This window comes from Hyaena hyaena, unplaced genomic scaffold, assembly GCF_003009895.1.
Source record: "Hyaena hyaena isolate Hyena2069 unplaced genomic scaffold, ASM300989v1 scaffold_55, whole genome shotgun sequence".
Lineage (NCBI taxonomy): Eukaryota > Metazoa > Chordata > Mammalia > Carnivora > Hyaenidae > Hyaena > Hyaena hyaena.
The window spans coordinates 4,334,604-4,357,258 of NW_024080687.1; the positions used below are offsets into that span (position 1 = coordinate 4,334,604).

The 22,655-nt window shown below is 49.9% G+C and overlaps 1 protein-coding gene across 2 annotated transcripts in view; it reads right to left on the reverse strand.

The window, feature by feature from the left end:
• CUL9 (cullin 9) overlaps nt 1–22,060 on the reverse strand; it is a 36,961-nt gene extending 14,901 nt beyond the window's left edge. The window contains exons 1-25 of one of the 2 annotated variants that reach the window (XM_039231133.1): nt 21,387–22,060; nt 20,668–20,822; nt 19,841–20,350; nt 18,987–19,122; nt 18,645–18,838; nt 17,949–18,354; nt 17,354–17,546; nt 14,320–14,527; nt 12,376–12,572; nt 11,783–12,000; nt 10,421–10,670; nt 10,228–10,333; nt 9,463–9,690; nt 9,099–9,189; nt 8,830–9,001; nt 6,609–6,714; nt 6,283–6,378; nt 5,857–6,032; nt 5,440–5,573; nt 4,901–5,080; nt 4,603–4,712; nt 4,324–4,506; nt 4,032–4,192; nt 3,594–3,822; nt 3,309–3,498 (exon numbers count right to left, since the gene is read on the reverse strand). In XM_039231133.1, the coding sequence (XP_039087064.1) occupies nt 3,309–3,498; nt 3,594–3,822; nt 4,032–4,192; nt 4,324–4,506; nt 4,603–4,712; nt 4,901–5,080; nt 5,440–5,573; nt 5,857–6,032; nt 6,283–6,378; nt 6,609–6,714; nt 8,830–9,001; nt 9,099–9,189; nt 9,463–9,690; nt 10,228–10,333; nt 10,421–10,670; nt 11,783–12,000; nt 12,376–12,572; nt 14,320–14,527; nt 17,354–17,546; nt 17,949–18,354; nt 18,645–18,838; nt 18,987–19,122; nt 19,841–20,350; nt 20,668–20,822; nt 21,387–21,981 (5,224 nt within the window). In that variant the 5' untranslated portion in view covers nt 21,982–22,060. The remainder of the gene's footprint in view (nt 1–3,308; nt 3,499–3,593; nt 3,823–4,031; nt 4,193–4,323; nt 4,507–4,602; nt 4,713–4,900; nt 5,081–5,439; nt 5,574–5,856; nt 6,033–6,282; nt 6,379–6,608; nt 6,715–8,829; nt 9,002–9,098; nt 9,190–9,462; nt 9,691–10,227; nt 10,334–10,420; nt 10,671–11,782; nt 12,001–12,375; nt 12,573–14,319; nt 14,528–17,353; nt 17,547–17,948; nt 18,355–18,644; nt 18,839–18,986; nt 19,123–19,840; nt 20,351–20,667; nt 20,823–21,386) is intronic. The other variant, XM_039231132.1, reaches the window with a different exon arrangement.
• Between the last annotated feature and the right edge of the window lie 595 nt (nt 22,061–22,655).

The following is a 22,655-nucleotide window of genomic DNA, read 5'->3' on the forward strand; positions in this document are numbered from 1 at the left end:
CATTTAAACAACTCAGCCACCCAGATGCCCCTAGAAAATTTTAAATGACCATATTCTCCAAAGGCGTCAATGTCATGAAAGGCTAAGGAATTGTTCCAAATTAAGGAGACTAGAGATACCACAACGAAACATAATAGACGATCCTAGACTGGATGTTGTCTTGGACTAGAAAATAAAAGACATTATAGAGTCGACTGACAAAATTGGAATGTGGAAAGTAGATTAAAGTATTACACCAATGTTAAATTTTTGAAACTGATAAATGAATGATTATTATATAAGAGAACACTATGATTCTTAGGAAATATATATCAAAGTATTTAGAGGCAAAGGGCCAGCATATATGCAATTTACTCACAGTGGTTTGGGGGAAAAAAAGGGTGTGTGTGTGTGTGTGTGTGTGTGTGTGTGTACATACAAATACACATCTTACAAATGTATATATACACAAAGAGCAAATGATAAAAGCAAATGGGGGAAAATGTTAACAAAAGGTGAACTTGGATAAAGAGTATATGAGTGTTCTTTGTATTATTTTCTGTAAATTTGAAGTTATTTCCAATTTAAAAATTTTAAGTAAGAGGATAACTGAATTGTCCACCTAAAATGATTAAAATGGAGCGGGCACCTGGCTGGCTTAGTCGGTGGAACACATGACTCTTGATCTTAGGGTTGGGAGTTTGAGTCCTACGTTGGGTGTAGGGATTACTTAAAACATAAAATCTTGGGGCGCCTGGGTGGCTCAGTCAGTTAAGCGTCTGAATTTGGCTTAGGTCATGATCCCATGGTTTGTGGGTTCAGGCCCCACATCGGGCTCTGTGCTTACAGCTCAGAGCCTGAAGCCTGCTTCTGATTCTGTGTCTCCCTCTGCCCCTCTCCTGCTTGCGCATTGTCTCTCAAAAATAAATAAAAAACACTAAAAACTTTTAAAAAATAATAAACAAAATCTTTAAAAATCGTTAAAATGGCAAATTTAATACTATTCATATTTCACCACAGTAAAAGAAACCTAAAAGAATTATCAATCCCTCTTTAAAAAGTAAAAGGATAGAAAGAGATATTCTGGAAAACCACTAACCAAAGAAAACTAGTATATTATTAATACCAGATAAAAATAACCTTTGAGAGAAAAAGCTTTACTAGAAAGAAAGGAGGTCATTTCATAATAATAAAGTTGAGGGGCACCTGGGTGGCTCAGGTGGTTAAGCATCCAACTTTTGATTTTGGCTCAGGTCATGATCTCATGGTTCATGGGACTGAGTCCCGCATCGGGCTCCCCGCTGATAGCAAGGAATCTGCTAGGGATGTCTCTCTCCCTCTCTCTCTGCCCTTCCCCTGCTCTCTCTCTCTCTCTCTCTCTCTCTCAAAATAAGTAAGTAAGCTTTAAAAAAAAGCTTAATTAACTATGAAGATTCTAAACCTGCATAGTCCATTATGGTAGCCACATGTGGCTATTTAAGCTGGCTAAGGTAAATAAAATTAAACATTCAATTCTTTAGTTGTACTAGTTACATTTCAATGGCCACAAATGGCCATCATACCAAACAGTGCAGAAAAGAACTTTTCCATCAATGCAGAAACTTCTACTGGATGGCACCGTCAAATAATTTAAAACTTTTATCTAATAGCATAGTAAAAAAATATATAAAGTGGGGTGCCTGGGTGGCTCAGTTGGTTAAGCATCTGACTCTTGACCTCAGCTCAGGTCTTGATCTCAGGGTCATGAGTTCATGCCCCATGTGGGGCTCCATGCTGGCGTGAAGCCAACTTAAAAATAGATAGATAGATAGATAGATAGATAGATAGATAGATAGATAGATAGATAGCAAAACTGACCTGATGAGAAGTTTAAAAATTCACTATCATGATAGATCTTAATATACCTCTCTCAGTAATAGATCAAGCAGACAAAAATGAGTAAGGTTTGTAAGTAAGATTTGAACAATGTAATTAAAAAAGTCAACTTAATGGAATAAGAATAAGCCTATAGCCAGCAGCTGAAGAATACACATTCTTCTTAATTACACATGGACTATTTAGAAAATGTGATCATCTACTAGGCCATAAAGGAAGTCTCAACAGATTGCAAAGACTCTGAATCAAGAAATCAGGTTCTTCAGCCACAATGGAATGAGGGTCAAAGTCTAAAACAAAAAGACAACTAAGCAAAGAAAAACTGGTTTGAGAATTTGAAAATATGCTTTTAAAAAGAATAGATGGGGCGCCTGGGTGGCTCAGTCGGTTAAGCATCCGACTTCGGCTCAGGTCATGATCTCGTGGTTCATGGGTTCGAGCCTCGCGTCAGGCTCTGTGCTGACAGCTCAGAGCCTGGAGCTTGTTTCAGATACTGTGTCTCCTCTCTCTGAACCTCCCCTGCTCACGCTGTCTCTCCCCCCACCCCTCTCAGAAATAAATAAAACATTAAAAAAATTTTTTTTAATTAAAAAAAAAACAAATAGACTGAAGTAGAAATAATAATGGAAATTAGAAAATTCTTAGAACTAAAACATACTAAATACTAACATACTACATAATAAAAACTCAGGCAACATCCTAAATGTCCATCAACAGCAGAAAGGGTAAATATATTCATACAATGGAAATGAACCAGTAACACAAAGAAAAAAGTAAATGATAACAACTGAAAGCCTGGATAGCTCTCACAGATACAAGGCTGACTGAAAGAAACTGGACACAGCAGAATACATACCCTATTATTCCACTTATATGATGTTCAAATACAGACAAACATCTATGGTGATAGGAGGCAGAAGGTTTCACTTGGAGGAGGATACTAACTACAAAGGGAAATACATGAAGAAGTTTTCCCAGGTGCAGGAAATGCTCTGGGGGGTGGTCATGGGAGCGTATAGGTATATACAATTCATCAGTCATAGTTAAGATTTGTGTACTGTACTAAAAACTGAGTATACCGCAATAAAAACAAATCTAAAAAAATCCAGAAACCAAAACACTTACAGAATGCGGCTAAAGCAATATTGAGAGGGAAATGAATAGCCTTAAGTGTTTTCACTTGGAAATAAGCCTGAAAAGACTAAAAATTGAGTAAGCATGCAACTTGAAGTTAGAAAAACAGAACAAATTCATACAAAAGTGAGAGCAACGATGAGAGAATGAGAGATACTACTAAAGATCTAACCCGCTTTTTCACCTTTCTCTAGGCCCACCTGTCCCTAGAGACCATTTTTCTTCATATCTACAAATTTCTGTCCGCAGCTCTCTCCTCCTCCTCTCTTGCCACCCCAAATCTCACCCCAATCTCCAATTGCCTGTCCCTATCTCCTCACTCTGGCTGTAGAAATTGGAGAAGCGGTCAAGGGCATCACAGAATTCAGTGGGAAGGCACTTTCTGGGATGGTACAGGTAGCAGAGTGGGGAGACCGGCCAGCAGCGTGGTGACAGGACCAGTATGGAAACTGTTGGACTTGAATCTTCAATAAATAGTTCTTTCTCAGCCTCCTCTTCCTCTGCTTCCTCCTGAGAGACAGAAGGATTTCAAGGGCTCTTGGGTTCCCTTCTTTGGTCTAGCCTTTTGCTCTCCTAATTCTCCCTCTCATTTCCCTTGCTCCTACCTCTTCTTCTTCCAGGCCCTGCTCCTCCTCATTCTCCTGCTCCAAGAGCAGCTTGTCGAGCCGCCGGAGCTGGAAGAGGTGGAATTGGCGCTGCAGCTCCTCGGACGTGCTCAGGCTCCGCAGCATCTGCTGGGGGAGGCGGTTGGGGAAGCAGAGGCCTATCTGCTCCAGCACAGCCCCCTCCAGCCAGCTCGAGCCCAAGCTCAGGAGACGGTCTGCCATGTAGTGCCTGCAGGGGTCATACACGGGCCAGGCCGAGCCTCAGTGTGGGCCCTCCACCCTGCCTCCCCTTTTTCTCCCCGCTCCCTTTCCACCAGTGTCACGGCCATCCCTCTCTCTATTTTAGTCCCTCCTCCAGCATCTTCTCTCCAAGCCTCAAATCTTCACCCTCTCTAGACTCTAGGTCTCCCCTCCCCTACCTCTCCGACCTGCACTCACTGGTAGAAGTGCTCAAAAGTGGTAGCCAGCTCCAGGCCAGAAAGGACCATGATGGGTTCCAGGTGCCGCTGAAGCCGCCCCAGCATTTCCACTCCAGGGGCTCCACCAACCAGGCCACCCTGGATCTGCTGGTCGATGTGCCTGGCAAACTGCTCACTTATCTGGGGGCAATGGAAAGGGCACGGGCCAACCGTGAAGACGGAGTGGAGTAGGAGAATGGGCAGTGTGAGGAGGTGAGAGGCAGAGAAAGAGGCCAGCTCGCAGCGGTGCCCGGGAGGCCAGAGGTACTCACGTGAGCAGCGGTGAGGAAGGACTGCTGTAGCAACGCGCCGGAGAAGCCACTGCGCAGAGCCAGCGTGAAGGCCGCCCGAGGCCCAAAGAGCTCCGAACCTGCTCTCTGCAAGTGCTCATAGAGTTTACAGTATCGAGGCACAAAGTCAGGGCCCCTCCAGGCTGCAGCCAGGAACCTGCTGACCTGAGAAGAGACGAGAAACACCATAAAAGGTGCGGTCCCATATGCAATAGCTGAGCAGCCCCGCCCCGCCTCCCCCTGCAGCTCCCTTCCACTCACCTGCTCCTGCACCACGCTCAGCCAGCACTGGGTTATGTTCTTCAGACTGCTGCTTGGAAGAACTGGTGAAGGCGTGGGGCTCCGATCCCGGCCCTTACTGTTCTTGCTGACTGTGGAGACAGAGGGCAGAGGAGGGGGTTCCTTCTCGGACTCTGAGTGAATCTAGGGGATCTGGGGTACTGACCCCTGGAAAGGCGCACACAGAGCAGTCAGGAAGAGTAGGATCCAAGGAGGGGGAAGGAGCCAGGTATCACCACCGGCCAGATTCTCAGCTCAACAGGCCATGGCTGGGACTTACGAGGCCGAGTGGATGGCTCCGGAGAAGGCCCAGGCGGAGGCTCTACGTGCACCAGCAAGTGACAAAGGCGACGAACTCGAGAGGCAAAGGATGCTGCTCGACTCAGGGGGTTCTGAGAGCTCTCCCTTTGCTCTAAGTACTGGTCCAGCAGCCAGCCCAGGGAGCTCACACCTTCCGCATCTAAAAGAAGACAGGTCAGAAACAGGCGATGGGAAATAGGAGAGGAAAGAAGATGGGAAGGAGGGGAGAAAAGGTCCAGTTATACAAAAGGCCTTGGGGGGAGGGCAGCCAGGTCGAGCCCTCCCCTCACCAAGGCTTACTTCAGTGAGAGTCTAGGGGTATGCTAACAGGTTGGGGGTGGGGTGGAGGAGAAGATTCAAATACCCAGAAGTCCCTGGGGCAGGAAGGAGAGGAGCACTGAGGTGACAGGCCTTCAGGGAGAAAGACAGGGACTAAGATAACCAAGAGCATTAACTCAGGTGATCCCTGGGAACAGTTACGAGGAACTGGTTAGTGGGGCCAGGGGTCGGCATGGTTACCGGGGGAGGTGATGTTCTGCACCAGGGGGCTGACCAGGGCCTCCCAGCAGGTCTTGCCCAGGGCTTGGGCGGCCTCATCGTCAGGGAGGAAGCGATCAGCAAAATTCTGCTCGTGGCGCAAAACCCTGTTCAGTCTGGGAACAAGGCGTGTGTGGTCAGGTATTTATGGCACGGCTCTCGGAGGCCTCCACTCAAGTGCAGTCAGCTCCCAGTCTCACCATGCTCGGTCCCCTAACCAGCTCAAGGCCATCAGCAAGTGCTTCCCACCTGTGCTCACCCTCCCCTCCTGTCCCGGCTGCTGCCTTACCTTTCAGACTTCTGCGGGAGTCTCCTACCACCTACTTCTTAGCAGTCTCCTCCTGCTCCCTGCTCGTCTCCCCGCTCCCCTCAGCCCCGGCCACTGCCTGACCCACCCACCTGGGACAGAGCTGGAGGAGGCGCCTGCGGTCCTCCGCTATGTCCTGGCTCCAGGCTTGCGCCCGGATGGTGTAGAAGAGACGGGTACGGCGACACAGCTGCTCCCGGAATAGCGGCCAGAAAGTGGGCTTAGGGCCCAGCACCTCCACGCCTCGAACCCGGGTGTCGATGCCACCCTGTAACATGCACACACCTATCTGTCACCTAAGCCACCCAGCCACCAAGCGTTACCAAAAAAAGCCAGGCCTCATGCCCTGAGTTCCCTCTGAGGTACCTGAGACATTCTTGCATCTCTGGAACTCAACAGGCTTCTGGGCCATCCCCAAGCAGGTGCGTGGCCTGAGCCTGGCCCCCCAGTGCTGGGGAACACACTACCCCATGCATACTATCCCGTGACTCCCAGCCCAGCTTCGTCCCTCACCCTACCTGCTGGCAGCGCTTTATGCGGATCTGAATGATGGGCCAGAAGCGGTTCAGGTTCTCCAGGAGGATCACCCTGCTGGCAGAGGGCATCACGTTCACCTGATGGGGCAGGGAGGAGAGAGAACTGTCACCTCTGGAAGTGGGGTCCAAAGGACTGCTGACAGCAGCCAAGTCTGGTGATGGCGCGTGGCCTTTACTTCTGCCCTGAGCCCGCAAACCCGCATGAATCTGCTTTCCGAACTCTGCTCTCACTGCTTATGAGGCAATGCCTGCCTGGGGGAAGGAATATGGAGTAAGGTCAAGGTGGGGGAGGGCTCCAGGGTCCCCACCGTGTTGAGCTCTGTGCTGATGCAGCTGGTACTGTCACCCCCAAACACCACCACTCTGGCTGGCATGTAACTTGAGTCCTCACTGGCCACGAGCAACGTCAGCTGCCTGGGAGAAAACAATCAGTTAGAACAGGGGCCCTGGTCACCCTCCTACACTGTTGGTGGGAATGTAAACTGGTGCAGCCCCTCTGTAAACAGTGCGGAGGTTCCTCAAAAAATTAACACTAGAACTCCCCTATGACCCAGCAATAGCACTGCTAGGAATTTACCCAAGGGATACAGGGATGCTGATGCATAGGGGCACATGGACCCCAATGTTCATAGCAGCACTCTCGACAATAGCCAAAACATGGAAAGAGCCTAAGTGTCCATCAACGGACGAATGGATCAAGAAGATGTGGTTTATCTGTATGATGGAATACTACATGGCAATGAGAAAGAACGAAATCTGGACACTTGTAGCAACATGGATAGAACTCGAGGGTGTTATGCTGAGCGAAATAAGTCAGGCAGAGAAGGACAAATAACATATGTTTGCATGTATAGGAGGATTAGGAGGAACTTAACAGAGGACCATGGGGGAGAAGAAGGGGAATATAGTGGGGGAGAGGGAGGGAGGCAAACCATGAGAGATTCTTGAATGCAGAGAACAAACTGAGGGCTGATGGGGGTGGGGGGAGGGGGGAGATGGGCATGGAGGAGGGCACTTGTGGGGATGAGCACTGGGTGTTATATGGAAACCAACTTGACAATAAACTATTTAAAAAAAAAGAACAGGGGCCCTGGTCTTTGTTCAAAATGACTCCAACCTACCACTTCCTCCTCAGACTCCTGTCCCTCTGCTGCCTCAAACATCAATGTTCCCCAGACCCTCTGCTCTCCTCTTATCTTTCCCCAAAAGGACTTTTTCCTTCAAAATGACTTTATTTAAAACCACAGTTTCAGGCAAAAACCGAATACCCTAATTACTCCAAATACACATGTCTACACTAGACCGCTCCTCTCAGCTTTCATACCATGTACCCAACACACATTGTCTCCATGTCCCAACACACATGGTCTCCATGTCACACCCCATAGGCACCTCTAAGTCAACATGCCCAAATGGAACCATGACCCGTCCACAGAAGCCTGCTCCTCTTCCATCAGCCCTCTTGGGAAAGAAAACCGCCATCTACCAGAGCACTCTGTCACCATGACTCCTCCCTGTCATGGCTTCCCTCATGTCAATGGCATGTCCTAGAGACTCGGCCCCTTGAGATCTCCCAGTCGGCCGCCCCTCACTATTCCCACTCCCTGTGCCTAACTGAAGACATTCATTTCTCAACTAGACCACTGCATAAACCTTCTAGTTCTTTCCTGGCCTCCAACCCAAACTCCCATGATTGCCAAGAGTGACTCTTCTAAAAAAAAAACAAAAAAAAAACAACTTGTTTTGTTTCTTCTCTTCTTAAAATCCTTCAGGATAAAGCTCAAACTTCTTAGCTCACAAAACTCTCTCTGGTCTGGCTCTGCCTAGTTTTATGGCTGTCTCCTACTAGTCACGACACACACCCTTCATTCCAGCCAAACACAGTTACTTAAGCTTCCCCCCAAAACACCGTTGCGTTTCTTACTAACATTTTGCACAAATGCTGTCCCTCTGCCCAGACTCCCCACTTCCCTCTCTTTATACAGCTGATTTCTACTTTGAAGCTCTGATCATTTACCCCACCTTCTAGAAGCCTTCTCCCACCTCTCACTTGGCCTCAGGGTCCAGGGCACATGTTGGTTTTTCTTACTCTTACTGATTCTCCAGCCCAGCTCCCCAAGAAGACCGCAAGTTCCCTGAAGACGGGTACCACATCTTGCTGTCCTAATAACCCCAGACCCCGGCCCAGTGCCTGGCCCAGAGTATACATTAAACAAGCACCCACGGGAAGAGTGAATAAGGAAGTTGTCAATCTCCCTCAACACTATGCACAGGGCAGTCACATCTGTACCTATAGGCGGAACACGTCACCAGGCTCAGGGAGTGAGGAGGTCTACACTGCACAAGGAATGCAGATCAGTGTTGTCTATCTGGTCACTGCACAAACGGGTTTGAGTGTGTCCCTCACACACAGGGGTTACAGACAGGATTGTGTGTAGGTGGATGCTTTGAGAATGTATGCTGGGGTGTATCAGAATATTCTCGCATGCGTGTGTGTGTACCCATTGGTGCACGTGGGCATGTTCACACCTAACAAGAACACCACGGTGCATGTGCAAGGTGATGTAGTGGGAGCCGGTGCTGCCATTGGACTCCCAGTAGGTCTTGGGGTTCCGGTCCGTCAGCTTGCTGGCCCGGTGCGGGTTGGAGGACACCTCCACCTTCTCCCAGCACTTGTCCTCCTTCACTTCCACGCTGGAGCCTGGGGGCAAGTGGGAAGTTAGTTGAGAGAGAAAAAAGTAAAGGGACAGAGAGAACAAATACTGGGGTGGAAGGCGGAGAAAGGCTGGGGCACAGACCCTGGCAGAGATGCCGGAGGAACACGTCGAAGAAAGGGATGTTGATGGGTCGGTGGGTTCGCCTGTGGTCTTCGATCTGGCCCAGCACCATCTGCAGCCGGAACATCAGAGAGAAGGGGCGTGGGGAGGAGGGAAGAACAAGAACACACAGAAACAGGTATGGAGAACAAGTCAACGAGCAACAAAACGCTCGAACTCTTTCTTTACAAATTTTGGCAGAACGGGTAAAAGCTGGGAAACAAGCGCCCCGGATTTACTACCATTTGCGCCGAGCAGGGTTACCAAACAGGGACACAGGCCAAATCCCCTTCCCCTGCTTGTCACTTGTGTCCTCCCTCAGCTCTGCACCCATGAGCCTCCTCACCTGAATGCAGCCAGCTAGGATGCTGGAGGTGAGGTTACTATAGAGCTGGGCGTGTTTTTCACACTCGGTCACCAGGTCCCGAAGCTCACAGGCCAGCAGCAACTGAGCCGAGTGCTTGTCCAGGACTTTGGAGAGGGCCTCTTTGGCTCCCAGGCAGCAGAGAACCACCGCGTAGTCCTTGTGCATGGAGGCCAGGCGATGCAGGAAGCAGAGCAGCTCCTGAACAATCTGGCCCGGAGCCACGGAGATTAACGTGTGGGAAACAAAGGGCAGGCCACACAAGGGATGGGCGGTGGGTGTCGAAAAGGGCATGTGGTGGCTGAGACTCTAGAGAAGCCTGCAAGCCCAGGGAAAGGAGAGTGCCGCAAAAGGTTGGGACAGAACAGTGGGGGCGCAGGGACTCCAGAGGTGCTGGGAGCAGTCTGGGCACAGCTTCCGATGCTCCTTCCTGCCAAGGCGAAGCTCTTTCAAGAGCCCACCTCAGTGCCTGAGCCTTGGTTCGCAACCCACAGACCCGGGAGGGTGAAGAGCAAGGAATGCTTGGATTGGTGAATGTGGGCTTCTCCTAAACCCAGAATCTAAAATCTAGCTTTATTCTTCAAAGGCCCCAGTTCTAAGATTCTTAGAGGACATTCCTTCCTACCCACCCCCTCAGTGTTCAGGCTCCTCCAGAAAGGTTGTGCTTTGCCCTCCATGGCCTCACAAAGGTAGCGGGTGCCCCAGAGGCTGCCTTTCCCTCCCCTGCCTTTATCGGGGCTCTGGTACCTCAGAGTCACTGCTAGGGCCACTCAGACAGTTGAGGCAGGGCTCCAAGACCTCGTGCCAGGGGAGGACCATCGCTTCAGGGTGATCCAGCAGCCTGGTCATGACCCTGGTGATGGGATGAAACAAGCAAAGTCCCTGTAGTCCGCCACCTCCCCTCACCTCCAATGCAAGGGCGCCCCAACAGGCCCCTTACCTCAGTGCCGTCAGCAGCAGAGTTTTGTTGGGCCCCGGGGCATCCAGAGTCCGCAGCAACAGGAGGAAGGGCTGAGTCTCCTGCTGGAGGCGCTTGAGGAGGGGCTTCACAGCGCCCCCTGGGCCGCCCTCTCGGCACAGCACCCGCTCCAAGCCCAGGAGGAGTTCTGCAGACGGGCCCCCTGCCAGCGACCGGATCAGATGCTCAGGGGACCCATCCTGGCCCTGGGCGCCAGGGGTTTCCAGTGCTGCTGTCAGACACGTGGGAGGAAAAACATGACTATGAGGAGGGGTCATGCGAGTTGCTCAAACCATGAACTGACAGGTCCAGAAAATCACCCCCAAATTTTCCTCTTATTTGTACCAAACTGTGGGGGATTTTCTTCTCTGGCCCCAAATATATAACTAGCTGCATCTGGAAAAAAGTTTAGTTTGGCAAACACTGTCCTGTTAAACACACAGATTTTTAATCTCATATAGTCATACAATTACCTTTCATCATTAAATGGTAGCTTTGTGGTTACATAAGCCAATAAACATGAGCTATTATAATTACATCCCTCTACTACCTAGCATAGTGGCTTTAAAGATTTTTTAAAATTTTTTAACGCTTTTATTTATTTTAAGAGAGAGAGACAGAGAGAGAGGAAAAGAGAGAGCACGCACAAATGGGAGGGGCAGAGAGAGGAGAGAATCCCAAGCAGGCTCTGTACTGTGAGCACAGAGCCTCATATGGGGCTTCAGTTCACGAACCATGAGATCATGACCTGAGTTGAAATCAAGAGTTGGATGCCTAACCGACTAAGCCACCCAGGTGCCCCTAAAGATTTTAAAAAATTTTTTTAATGTTTCTTCATTTTTGAGAGACAGAGAGAGACAGACCACAGCGGGGGAGGAGCAGAGAGAGAGAGGGAGACACAGAATCCAAAGCAGGCTCCAGGCTCTGAGCTGTCAGCGCAGAGCCTGACACGGGGCTCCAACCCACGAACCGTGACATGATGATCTGAGCTGAAGTCCGACGTCTAACTGACTCAGCCACCCAGGTGCCCCAAGATTTTATTTTTAAGTAATTTCTACACCCAACGTAGAGCTGGAACTTACAACCCAGGGATTAAGAGTCATATGCTCTACTGGCTGAGCCAGCCAGGGGCCGCACATGGTGGCTTTACTCTAGGTAACTCTATTCTAGAGTATCCTTCTCCTCTTGGTCAGGAAGTTTTACTTAAGACCTAACTTGAGTGCCAAAACCCTTACTCATTTCCTGAAGGTTCATCATATAGTACATAAGCCCTAGCCCTCCTGGCACAGGCCGGCATTGCCCGACTCCTCAGCAGAACCACCCCGTCCACAACCGCAATGGTACCTGGGTGCTCAGGACTGTCCGGCGGCTCTGAGTAGCGATTGAGAAGCATCATGAGGATGTTGCGTGTGGTGGGCATGGGTTCTGTCCCTGGTGCTATCCCGGAGTGCCTGAACAAGGTGTCTCTCAGCTCTTGGGTGATAAGCTGGTCCCCCAGCGTGTGGTGGTTGCACAGAAGCAGGTTGAGCAGGAGCAGGCCGTTTCTCACTGCGGAGGAACACCTGGGAGGAGGGAGGTAACCCCGGGAAGAAATTGAAAGAGTGAACACAACGGAAGCAGGAAGCAAGCACAGAGGGGAAGAGGCCTATGGCTGGGGAGGAGACGGCTCCAAGGGCGCCTGTGAGGCCAGGGCATCTGGCTCCCTGGCCTCAGGCCACTCCTCCCAACCCCAGGAAGGAAGGCCAGGGTGCTCCTACCCTCTCTGAGGATCTCCCTACCCCCTACCACTTGGCCTCTCTACCAATAACAGGCAGAGAGGGCCACCAACGTTTCCTCCAGAGGTAACATGAAGGGAATTTCTGTGAAGCACATGAGATGTAGGCAGAGGAGCAGCAGGGCTTGGGGCTTAGTGGGAATTTGGAGGGGGGTGCCCTGACCCCTCTGTGTTCAGCATCAGGATCACAGCTGCAGGGACAGTAAGGAGGAGGCTCTCAGAGCCTGGGCGAGTGGCTGAGTCAATGCTGGCGAAGATCTCTCTGGTCATCTGGGCATCAAACAAAGGATGGACAGAATCTCGGCCAGTGACAAAAGTGGGGATCTCCGAGGAGCTGGCAATGGCCAGCATCTTCAGTGCCTGCAAGGGGGACACGGAAGAAGAATTAGTGATGGGCAGAGCCGCCACTCAGAGAAAGAGGAGAGCCAGGCCCTCATTCGCAACCCCAAACTTTGGGCAGCTGAGCTGTTGGCAAAGAGGTTGAGTAGGAGATGGAAATGGAAGAGGTGGTGATGGGATATCAAATGATTAAAACACAAAGAAAGACAAGAAAAGAAAGCAAAGAAAATAATGAGGCTCAATGATAAAAGCAGCCAGCAACTTCTCTCTGCCAGCGCCAAGGCTCACTGCCCCCTCCCGTAGCTTCTTCTCAGGATGGGGCCCTTTCCTAGCATCTAGTTGTCTTCGAAGGCTTTACCTTGACATCGTCTTCCATCTCACTGGACCACCCCTCCCTTTGTAAAGCCCCCCTTCTCTTGAGTGCCAGAACTTCATATATGCCTGTTGTCCTGCCTCCCTGGAATCCCTCTGCCAAATCCTTAAACACGGAAGTTCCTGCCTCCTTCTCACTCTGCACTCCCTCCCCCAGCAACTCCATCTGCTCCCATCGCTTCGATCACCACTCCCCAGCCCAGCACTCCCAAAACTATGTCCCTTGGCCTCCAAAGCCAGTAGCCAGCCCTCCTCGACAAGACTACTTGGGTTGTCTCACAGGAAGAGTGGTTGGAATTCTAGGGAAGAATATTTGGAATATATGAATGTTCCCGCTGGTACTATAAAGAAAATGAAATTAAGATGAACGCTATACCTATCGTTCCCAGTGAAAGGGTGAACGCTTGAGAAGAAACCCTCCAGGGATGGAGAGGATTAGAACTAATTCTTAGGCCATCCTCCCTTATAAGGCCTGAATCCTGCACGCTCCCATTATGCTACGTTGTAATGAGGCTTTCTCTCTTTGGTCACCCCACCTTCCCCCATTAGCTGAATTCTACAAACCTGAAGTTATAAATAAGATCATGCTAAAGGGCAAGAGTTTGAATTTAGGGGCAAATGCTGTATTTTGGTCATGCTACCTCCAAGCGTTGGGGAATTCTCTGAGCAAACACAGTCTAGATGATGAATGCCTGGCTGCTCTTCAGGGTGGCACCTAGCTGGCCCCATGCAGGAAAGAGCCTCCCAACCTCGCCCTGGGACAGCCTGCCTTCAGGGGACCTGTTCCCCTCAGGGACTCCAGGCTATACAGAGCCCACCCTGTCCACACCTCGTACTAGCCAGCACTTGTGTCTGGAGTAGTCAGGAAACCAGTTCTTCTATAAGCTCCCCGGGATGAAGGCCCTCCCCTTCCTCTGGGTCCAGGTGGCAAGGCACCCACATCTGGTGAGGGGGTAGTTTCTGTGTCAGGGTACCACTCAGATCAAAGGGTAAAAAATTATTTTGTTACAAGCAGAAAATTAGTCACTAACCAGATACCTAACTGATACCTAAAAAGACATGGGAAACTGAACAAGCCTAAAAACTCAATTCCTGACTTTCTTTGCATACCTCTTCCTCCTCCCCCCCCCCCCCCCCACTTCGTGAATGACCTCCTCATCCCCTCTGCTGCTCCATTTTAAACCCAGGGGTCGTTCTTAAAAACATCCTTCTCCCTTTCTTCCAACACACATTCAATTGCAAAGACTGTCCCACTAGAACTGTCAACCCACCTGCATCTTTCCATCCTGAGGTCCCCTCCCTGGTCTAAATCACCCCTGTACCTCTTCAAGATCAGCAGTCCCCCCGCCTGCCCCTCTTGCCCATCACTCTCTCCCCCCAGGCCCAGTCCACTCACCGCCAGCCCCGCCTGCTGCACCAGGACGGAAGTCTTATATTCTTGCATGCAAACCAGCACAGCGTAGATGCCACCCTCCCTGGCAAAGAGGGGCCGCCACTCATGCTTGGTCATGAGCAGGTAGAGGAGGCGCAGGGCCAGCACCACCACCATCTTCTCTCCCACCTGGTTGGTCAGCAGCTCCACCAGCGTCTTTACTAGCTTCTCTCTTAGACAGAAGAGACATTGGAGTTCCCCATCCCAAAAGTCACGCCTGCCTCCCTGCCCAACCCTCTCCACCAAGATCCATCACCCGCACCATCATCCAATCTGCTCTTGCCTTAGTTCCACTCTTCATCCCCTCTCCTCTGCAGGCTAACTGCCTCTGGCTCCTCACCTCATGAAGGAGGCGGCAGAGGAAAATGGTTATAAACTCTGGCTCACCTTCTCTTTTTGTTGTTGTTGTTGTTGAGAGAGAAATAGAGAGGAAACACATGTGCATACACGAGTGCATCAAACACAAGCAGGAGATGGACAGGGGAGAGGAAGAGAGAATCCTAAGTGGGCTCCATGTCCAGTATGGAGCCCCAAGGAGGGCTCAGTCTCATAACCGTGAGAGCATGGCTGGAACCAGAATCAAGAGTTGGATGCTTAACAGACTGAGCCACCCAGGCGGCCTTGGTTTACCTTTTCAAATAAATCTATGAATTCAATGTAATTCTAATCACAATGCCTGAAAGGTTTTTTACTACATACATGACAGGTAGGTTCGGGCATAGGATGAGAAAATAGGATGAGAATAGTCAAGAAACGTTTAGAAAGAAATAATGGTAGATTTGTCGGCTAGTTATCAAAAGATAAACTTATAAAAATTAAAACTCTGGAAATGATGCAAGACAGATACAGATCGCTAGATAAGGGTGGCATCCTAGCCAGTGAGAACAGCAAGGACCAGATGACACGTGAGGTGGAGACACCTGAAACAACTACGGCTGGGGTTCTGCCTCACTCTGTCAGAATAAATGAACTGCAAACAGATTTTAGAGTAAATGTAAAAAAACAAAACCATAGCTACCTTAAGAAAATACAGAAAAATATTTTTTATAATCCTGAAATAGACCCACTCAAAACCTAGAAGCCATTAAAAAGTTTAAAAGTATTCTAGGGGCGCCTGGGTGGCTCAGTCAATTAAAAGTCTGACTTTACCACAGGTCATGATCTCGCAGTTTGTGAGTTCAAGCCCTGCATCAGGGTCTGTGCTGACAGCTCAGAGCCGGGGCCCTGCTTTGGATTCTGTGTCTCCCTCCCTCTCTGCCCCTCCCCCACTTGTGCTCTGTCTCTGTCTCTCAGAAAAATAAACATTTAAAAAATTAAACAATTAAAATATCCTAACACAGGGGCACCTGACTGGCTTAGTCAGTAGAATAGGTGACTCCTGATCACAGGGTCATGAGTTTGAGCCCCGCGTTGGACGCAGAGCCTACTTAAAGATTAATTAATTCTCACATAAAACTCTAAAACTTTCAGCACAGTGAAAGACACTGTCCACAGGGTTAAGAGATAAGCAATGTGAGCTAGAGAGAGAGTCCTGTGGAAATGCTAATTTGAAGGAAAGGAAGAAGTGCTCCAGAGTTCCTAAATCACACTGTCACAAGAAGGAAAAAAAAAAACAACTGGGTTTATTTTTCCCCACAGGGACAGAGATGCATATTGTGGAGGTGGAATGGGAAAGTTCTGTCTTTATTTGTCTTTTCTCATGAGCTTTATGATGACTATAACATGATCAAATATGCTTTAAATATAAATCTCCTTGTGTAGCCAGGGCTTATTGTAAACAAGCTAATACAACATGGGTAAGATATATGAACGGATATAGGAATATAAGTAAGTATGTTTACCAAAATGTTAACAGTGACTCTCTCTGCAAAGGGATTTTTTTATCTTCATAATCTTCTAATTTTTTTTATAGTGGGCATATACTATTTTATATTCAGAAGACAGTTAACATGATTTTGAAAAATAACAAGCAAAATATGTAAAACATAAATAACCAATTAATACCCAGAGTGCCTACAAATCAGTCAGAAAAAAATTAAGACCCAGTGAGAAAATGGGCCAAGGATAAGAACAGATTATTTACAGAAGAAACACAGTGAATGTGGGCAAAATGCTTCATTTCACTAGAATTAAGAAATGAAAACAAAGACCCCAATCGCTTAAAATTCTGCCAATCTGATATATTTAAAAAATGACAGTATCTAGTGTTGGCGGATGTGAGGAAAAAGAACCCATCAGAACACTGAACTTGGATATAACCACATGGAGAATCCTGCCCATTAGAGAAAATAATGAGGCAGCTCTATGTGGACTGTCATGTAGAGCCTTCTTAGACACACTGTGCAGGAGTGTGCAGGGAAAGTCATAGAAACGTGTAGTATGATGACATATATTTACACACAAACTCAGAAGATGTTCTCTTTCCAAACACACTAACAAATGTAAATCTATGGAAGATCTGAAGAATCCACAGCAGACTGGCAACAGTGGTGAAAGGGGACTTAGTCTTTTCCTTCTATGTTCTGTTACATCTTTCAGGTCTTTTACAATGAGAATGTACTTGTGTATTATTTGTATAATTAAGAAGTGGTTTTAAAAATACCTTTGAAAATAAAGAAAAGAAAAGAACTCAATCTCTAGGGCCAACAGGACCTACGTTTGAATCCTGGCTGTGCTACCTATCAAACTCTGTGCAAACTCTTAAATGCTCCTCACCCATACAGTGCCGTAAGCATAGTATCAGCTCTTTCTCAGGAAGAGAGAGAAGGGTTTAATGAGTGTAAGACTTTAAGCATAGAGCCTGGCACAGAGTAAGTGCTCCAAGAATCTATCGATATTCCATTATAATATCGCATCTTTCTGCCCAGCTACTCCCTCAGGCTGACCCTCCTTTCAGCCCCAGCCTTTCAAATTCCTGATATAGCTCCTCCTCTCTCTCCCACCATCCTCCCCCAAAGGCAGCTTAAACCAAAATCCCTCCCCTCCCCACCATTCTAACCTCAGAGATCGGTCAGGACGGACCAGAGGGTGGTCCCGCTCAGTGACCTCCTCCACAGCCTGAGAGAGGGCATAGAGGCCTGAGAGCTGCAGGTTTGTGTCCAAGCTGGATATCTGCACGGTGGCCGCGACCGCTGCCACATGCTGATCCAGGGAGCTGCGGGGACCAGGACCCCGCAAGCCTCTAGCCATTTCTGAAATTGGTGAGGGAAAGGTAGCAGCTTAAAAAAAATTGAGGATGCTCCAAGTTGGAAGTGTTGAAAGGTCAAACCCAGTTATCCTACTGACATTATTCATTACTGTAGCTTGCATCCTGAACTTTTCCAATTCTGCACGAGGGATTTAATGGCCAAAAGTAGAAGACGAAACATCCCGGAAAACAGACCCTCCTTCTCCAGGGATACTGAAGATGGGGAGCAGCGATTGGTTACATACACTCAAGGTCAAAGGAAGGAAGATGGAGGCATGCTTTCAAAGCATTTTCCCATGCAACGGCAATCTTCCTCCACAGCTTTCCTCTACCCTAACTACTTCTGTGGGGACTGCCCAGGACTTGTTCCAACTTCCTCGCCCTCCCTTCCCAGCACCTGACTCACCACTGGCTGCCTCCTTCATCTCGGGGGGCAGAACCATCCCCTCAGTCACCAGAAGTTGGTTAAACAGCTGTGAATCACTCTGTGCCATGGGGGGCTCAGGTTTTCCCTTGGCAGGGTCTGCATCGGCCTTTGGGGGCTCAGCTGTTGCTTTGGGAGACTCAGCCTCTTCTTCTGAGAAGTTGGCCTCCAACTTGGACTCCTCTTCTGGATCTGGAGAACACGAGTGACTTCGTGAAGACGATGAGATGCTCAGTTCATCGGGCAGCAGCGCATACTTGGTGTAGATTTGGGAGTTGAGCAGGTCACTGAGGGTACTGCCCTCAAACCGATTACTGAGTACCAGCAGCAGACCCTCAGCCATCTCTACGGGCACGGAGATTTCTCCCAAGGCCTTTTCGCCCAGAGTCTGTCAACAGAAGGAGGTATGCATTTTAGGGAAAAGCAGGTGCAAAGGTCCTGGGGACAGTAATAGAGACGGTGGCCGCCTCCCACCATGACTTGCACCTTCTAACTGATAGGGTTAGAAGTTTTACATACCAGACCTCACAGGATTTGTCTCCTTCCCCAGCAGGCCCCCTCCTACTCTCTCATCTCTAGCTCCAGCCTCCCCCTCTAAACACTCCCTTATCTAGAACTCCCTTAGAGAATCCCACCTCCAAAGCCACTACAAACCCAAATATCTCAGGCCTAAGATACCTCATCCAGGTTCTCCCGAAGATTCTGGAAAATCGGCTGCTGCTCACATACGTCCAGCTTCTTGATGAAGAAGAGCAGCTCCCACCACTCGGCCTGAGTCAGGTATCCCAACCGCTCGTTCTTCTGAGGCTCGGGCTGGAGGTACGGCAAAGCGTAGAGCCCATCCACGGGTTTCCAGTCCCAGGAGGGAAGTGCTGAGGATACAGGCACAGGGGTGCCATCATCCAGCAGGAACAGAGTGCATTTCTGAATCTCTGGGGCAGCTCCCGGTCAGGAGCGGCCCTGTCCCAGTCCTACTCTTCTGCTCAGAGACATGCTGTCCATGTGGCCTCCAAGTCTCACCTGTGTCCAGCAGAGTAGCCCCTGCCCCCTTCTCCACAGCTCCTGAAGCCACATCCTCAGCAGCTTCCTCCGGGCCCAGGATCTCCAGCATGTGCCAGTGCACCCAGTACGTGCGGCCCGTTGACTGCCAGAAGACCTGGTGTGAGGGAGGCAGGAAGAAGGAAGAACAGGCCTCTGTGCTCTGGGCGGTGCAGGCTTGGGAGGGTAAGGCCGGGCACATGGTCCTCAGAGGCACACCTGGCTAAGCTTGGGAAAGCCTCCACTCTCCAAAGGGTGGCCCTGCCTCTCATCTCCTCCTTACGCAGATGGCCTCTGCTCTGACACGCCCTCCCAGCCAACTCCATGGCTGGAGGTTAGAGGGTGTCTCCATATATCAGCTGTGTTTCCTGGCTGTGAGTCTCTGCTTGGCCTCACAGCCCACCACCCACTCCCACTAGATTTTCTCAGCCCTCCACATGTTCCCAGCCCCCTCTCAATTGCTGACTCCCTTTTTAAAAAAATTTTTTTTAAATGTTTATTTGTTTTTGACAGAGGCAGACAGCATGTAAGGAAGGGGCAGAGAGAGAGGGAGACAAAGAACCTGAGACAGGCTCCAGGCTCTGAGCTGGCGCTGTGCCGCCAGCTCAGAGCCTGACGCGGGGCTCGAACCCACGAACTGTGAGATCATGACCTGAGCCGAAGTCGGAAGCGTAACCAACTGAGCCACCCAGGTGCCCTGTGACTCCCTTAAATCATTCTAATCCCCTTGGGGGTTTTCTCCACAGGCGGCCTGCCAGAGAGCCCGCTCCCGGAAAGCCCTACCTATACCTGTCCAGCTAGATTCCCAACAGCGTCCCACACGCACGCTCGCTCACCTGCACGGGGGGCACGCCGTCGTTGCTCTGCCGGAACTCGCCCTCGTCCCCAGCGCTGACCTCCTCGTAGTCATCCAGCATGCGCACTCGCATCCCGGCCTGCAGCGTCTCTCGCACGTACTCACCATAGCCACAGCGGCTTGAGAATTCAGAGCGCTGACGGAAGGCCCGCTCTTGCTTTCTGAGGGTGGCAACCATGGTGGGGAGCAAAAGACTAGGGCCTGAAACGTAGGGCTGAAAGATGGACCGGGCTGGCCGCGGGGATGACGTGCTCTGTTCGCTGAGGTTGCGGGCCCAGCCCATGCTGCGCACCAGCTCTGAGATGAGGCTGCCCACAGCCATACTGAACTCCAGCTCCCGCTGCCCCCGGCTCTCCTCCTGGCCGAACTCCCCTGGGGACAGGGAGCCTCGGTCTCCAGCCCCTGGCTCTGGACTGTTATTCAGCTGATCCAGCAGGGAGGTGACACATAGGTAACGTTTCACCAGGGAGAAGAGCAGCTTTCCTGGGATCTGTAGGACACAGTCTGTGGTGTAGACGCATCTTTTCCCAGCTTCAGCCCCTCTCCTTTCCCCACAATATCATCCTCTAGAGAAAACTTTAAACGCCTTATCCCCTGTGATTTATATAACACACAAGGAGTGTCTTAAAACAGATTCCTGGCTTCTAATCTCAGAAATTCTGAGTGGGGGTGGGGGGGCAAGTTTGAACCTTCATTTTAACAAGCTCCCCAGGTGGCTCTGGGGCGGACGTATAATCCTGAACCACATTTTCAGAAGTGACGTCCTAGGCCTCGTACACGGCATTTCCCCCATAGCTGCCAGAGTACCTGAGGCAGATGAATGCCCTCAAAGGCCATGCAGTGTTCCTCAGAGGATGTGGTCTCTGCAAACAGCTCCAGCAAAGTATAGCGGCTGTCAAAATCCATGTGCTGCTCGATGCCATCTTGCTGGCTCAGTGACAGAAGGACGTGAGCCCGACTCCCTGTAATCCATACCCAGTCTGTATCTTCTCAATCCCCAATACTTGCCCTGCCTTTCCTAAACTACCTATCCCCTATCCCAGAGGATTTCAGACTTCTTTGTGACTCAGGCTCTCCCAGTAAGGTATACATTTTACATGGTAACCTGATACAAACATTCATATATACAACTGAAACATGTATTTGATACTACAAAATTTACCTTGCCAAGTGCTACCTACTAGTTTAATTTTACATTTAAAAAAATGTTGGTTGTAACCCACTGAACTGATTTCACAACCAACAAATAAATCTCAACCCACCACTTGAAAACATAAACCTACCCCATTCCCGTCTCTGCCACTGCCCTGAGAATGGACAGGCAAACCAGGTACTACTATTTTTTCCTACTTATATACCTGTAATAGTTTATTAATTTGTACTTTTTTTTTTTTTTTTGCATTGAATTGGTATTCAGAAAACATTAGGCGTTCTTACAGAGTTGGGAAATCCCTCCTCTTCCTGTTCTGACTCCTTCTGGCCCCAATTTCTCCAGTACTTTCCTTCTTCCCCAGGCTGTCTCTTACCAGCATCGTGGGCCGCCAGAGCCTGCAGCATCTTGCCCGCACTCCGACGGATCTGAGGCTCAGGGTTGCATAACATGTGCATAAGCAGGTCCAGGGCTCCCGTCTCCCTGAAGACCCCAGTGAGGGGCCCAATGCTGGCATAGGCGCTGAGCACATGGATGGTGTGGAGCACAGCGGCTGTGAGGCTCGAGGTCCCACCTTCTGCCAGCTGCCTGGCAGCCCTGCGCACCAGCGCCCGCACGTCAGCCTCCATCTCTCCCATTGCTGTGTCGTCCAGACCTCCTGGATCTCGGGAAAAGCTTCCTGAACCCCCAGCTGGCTCGTGCTGCGGTCCCTTAGATAACGCCCGCTCACCTAACAGCATGGGGCAGTTGGCGTAGACTTCGGGGGTGGACAGCCACATGAGGATGTGCTCTGTCTTGCCCTCTTCCACACTCACTCTGCCCACTTCCCCACACTTCAGAACACTCCATCGGATGAGGTATTCAGGATGCCCATCATGCCCAGGCCGCTGTCGAATAAGCTCTTCAGGATATGCCTGCAGCCGGGGCCCCAAGGGCACCATGACGTCCCCAGTGCGCCGTTCCCCCACCATCCTGACCTCCTGGGACACAGAAGGAGAAAGATAAAGGTAATGAGGGCAAGGGAAAAGGAGGGGGTGGAACCTTGAGACATAGATGGGGTACACGGTGGAAGTTACAGTCCAAATAGAAAAAGCCAAGGATAAGGATGGAATATATAACTTGAACACACTCTGGGATTTATAAGCAAGGAGGATACAGTGGAAACAACAAAGGGATGAAACGAAGGGGTTTAAGAGATGGAAGAGGTTACAAGAGAGGATAAGTAAAGGGTAACAAAGAATGACAGCAAAGCAGCACAGTCTGGGCAGAAGAGCAGTATGGCTGAGGGCTACAGATCAAGACTTGGACAGATAACATGGGTGAGCAAGCAGGACAGCAGCACGGGAGACAGTGGGGCCAGAACAAATGTAGACAGGGTGCAGGAGGGGCAGGAGAGGGAGTAACAATGAGAGCGTAAAGCTGGACTGTGGATATAAAGGAGTGGGCCATGGCAGATAGAGAAAACAGAGACAAAAGGGGGTTGGGCAGTGGGCACCCACATCCAGACGACTCGTTGGGAAAGTGTATCAGAGTACTGCGAGCAGGAGAGGGCCAGATTGAATTATAGGAAAAAAGACCAGGACCCACTCGGCACTTAAGCTGTACGTATGGTGAGGGCACATATACATGGAGGTGGTGATCATGG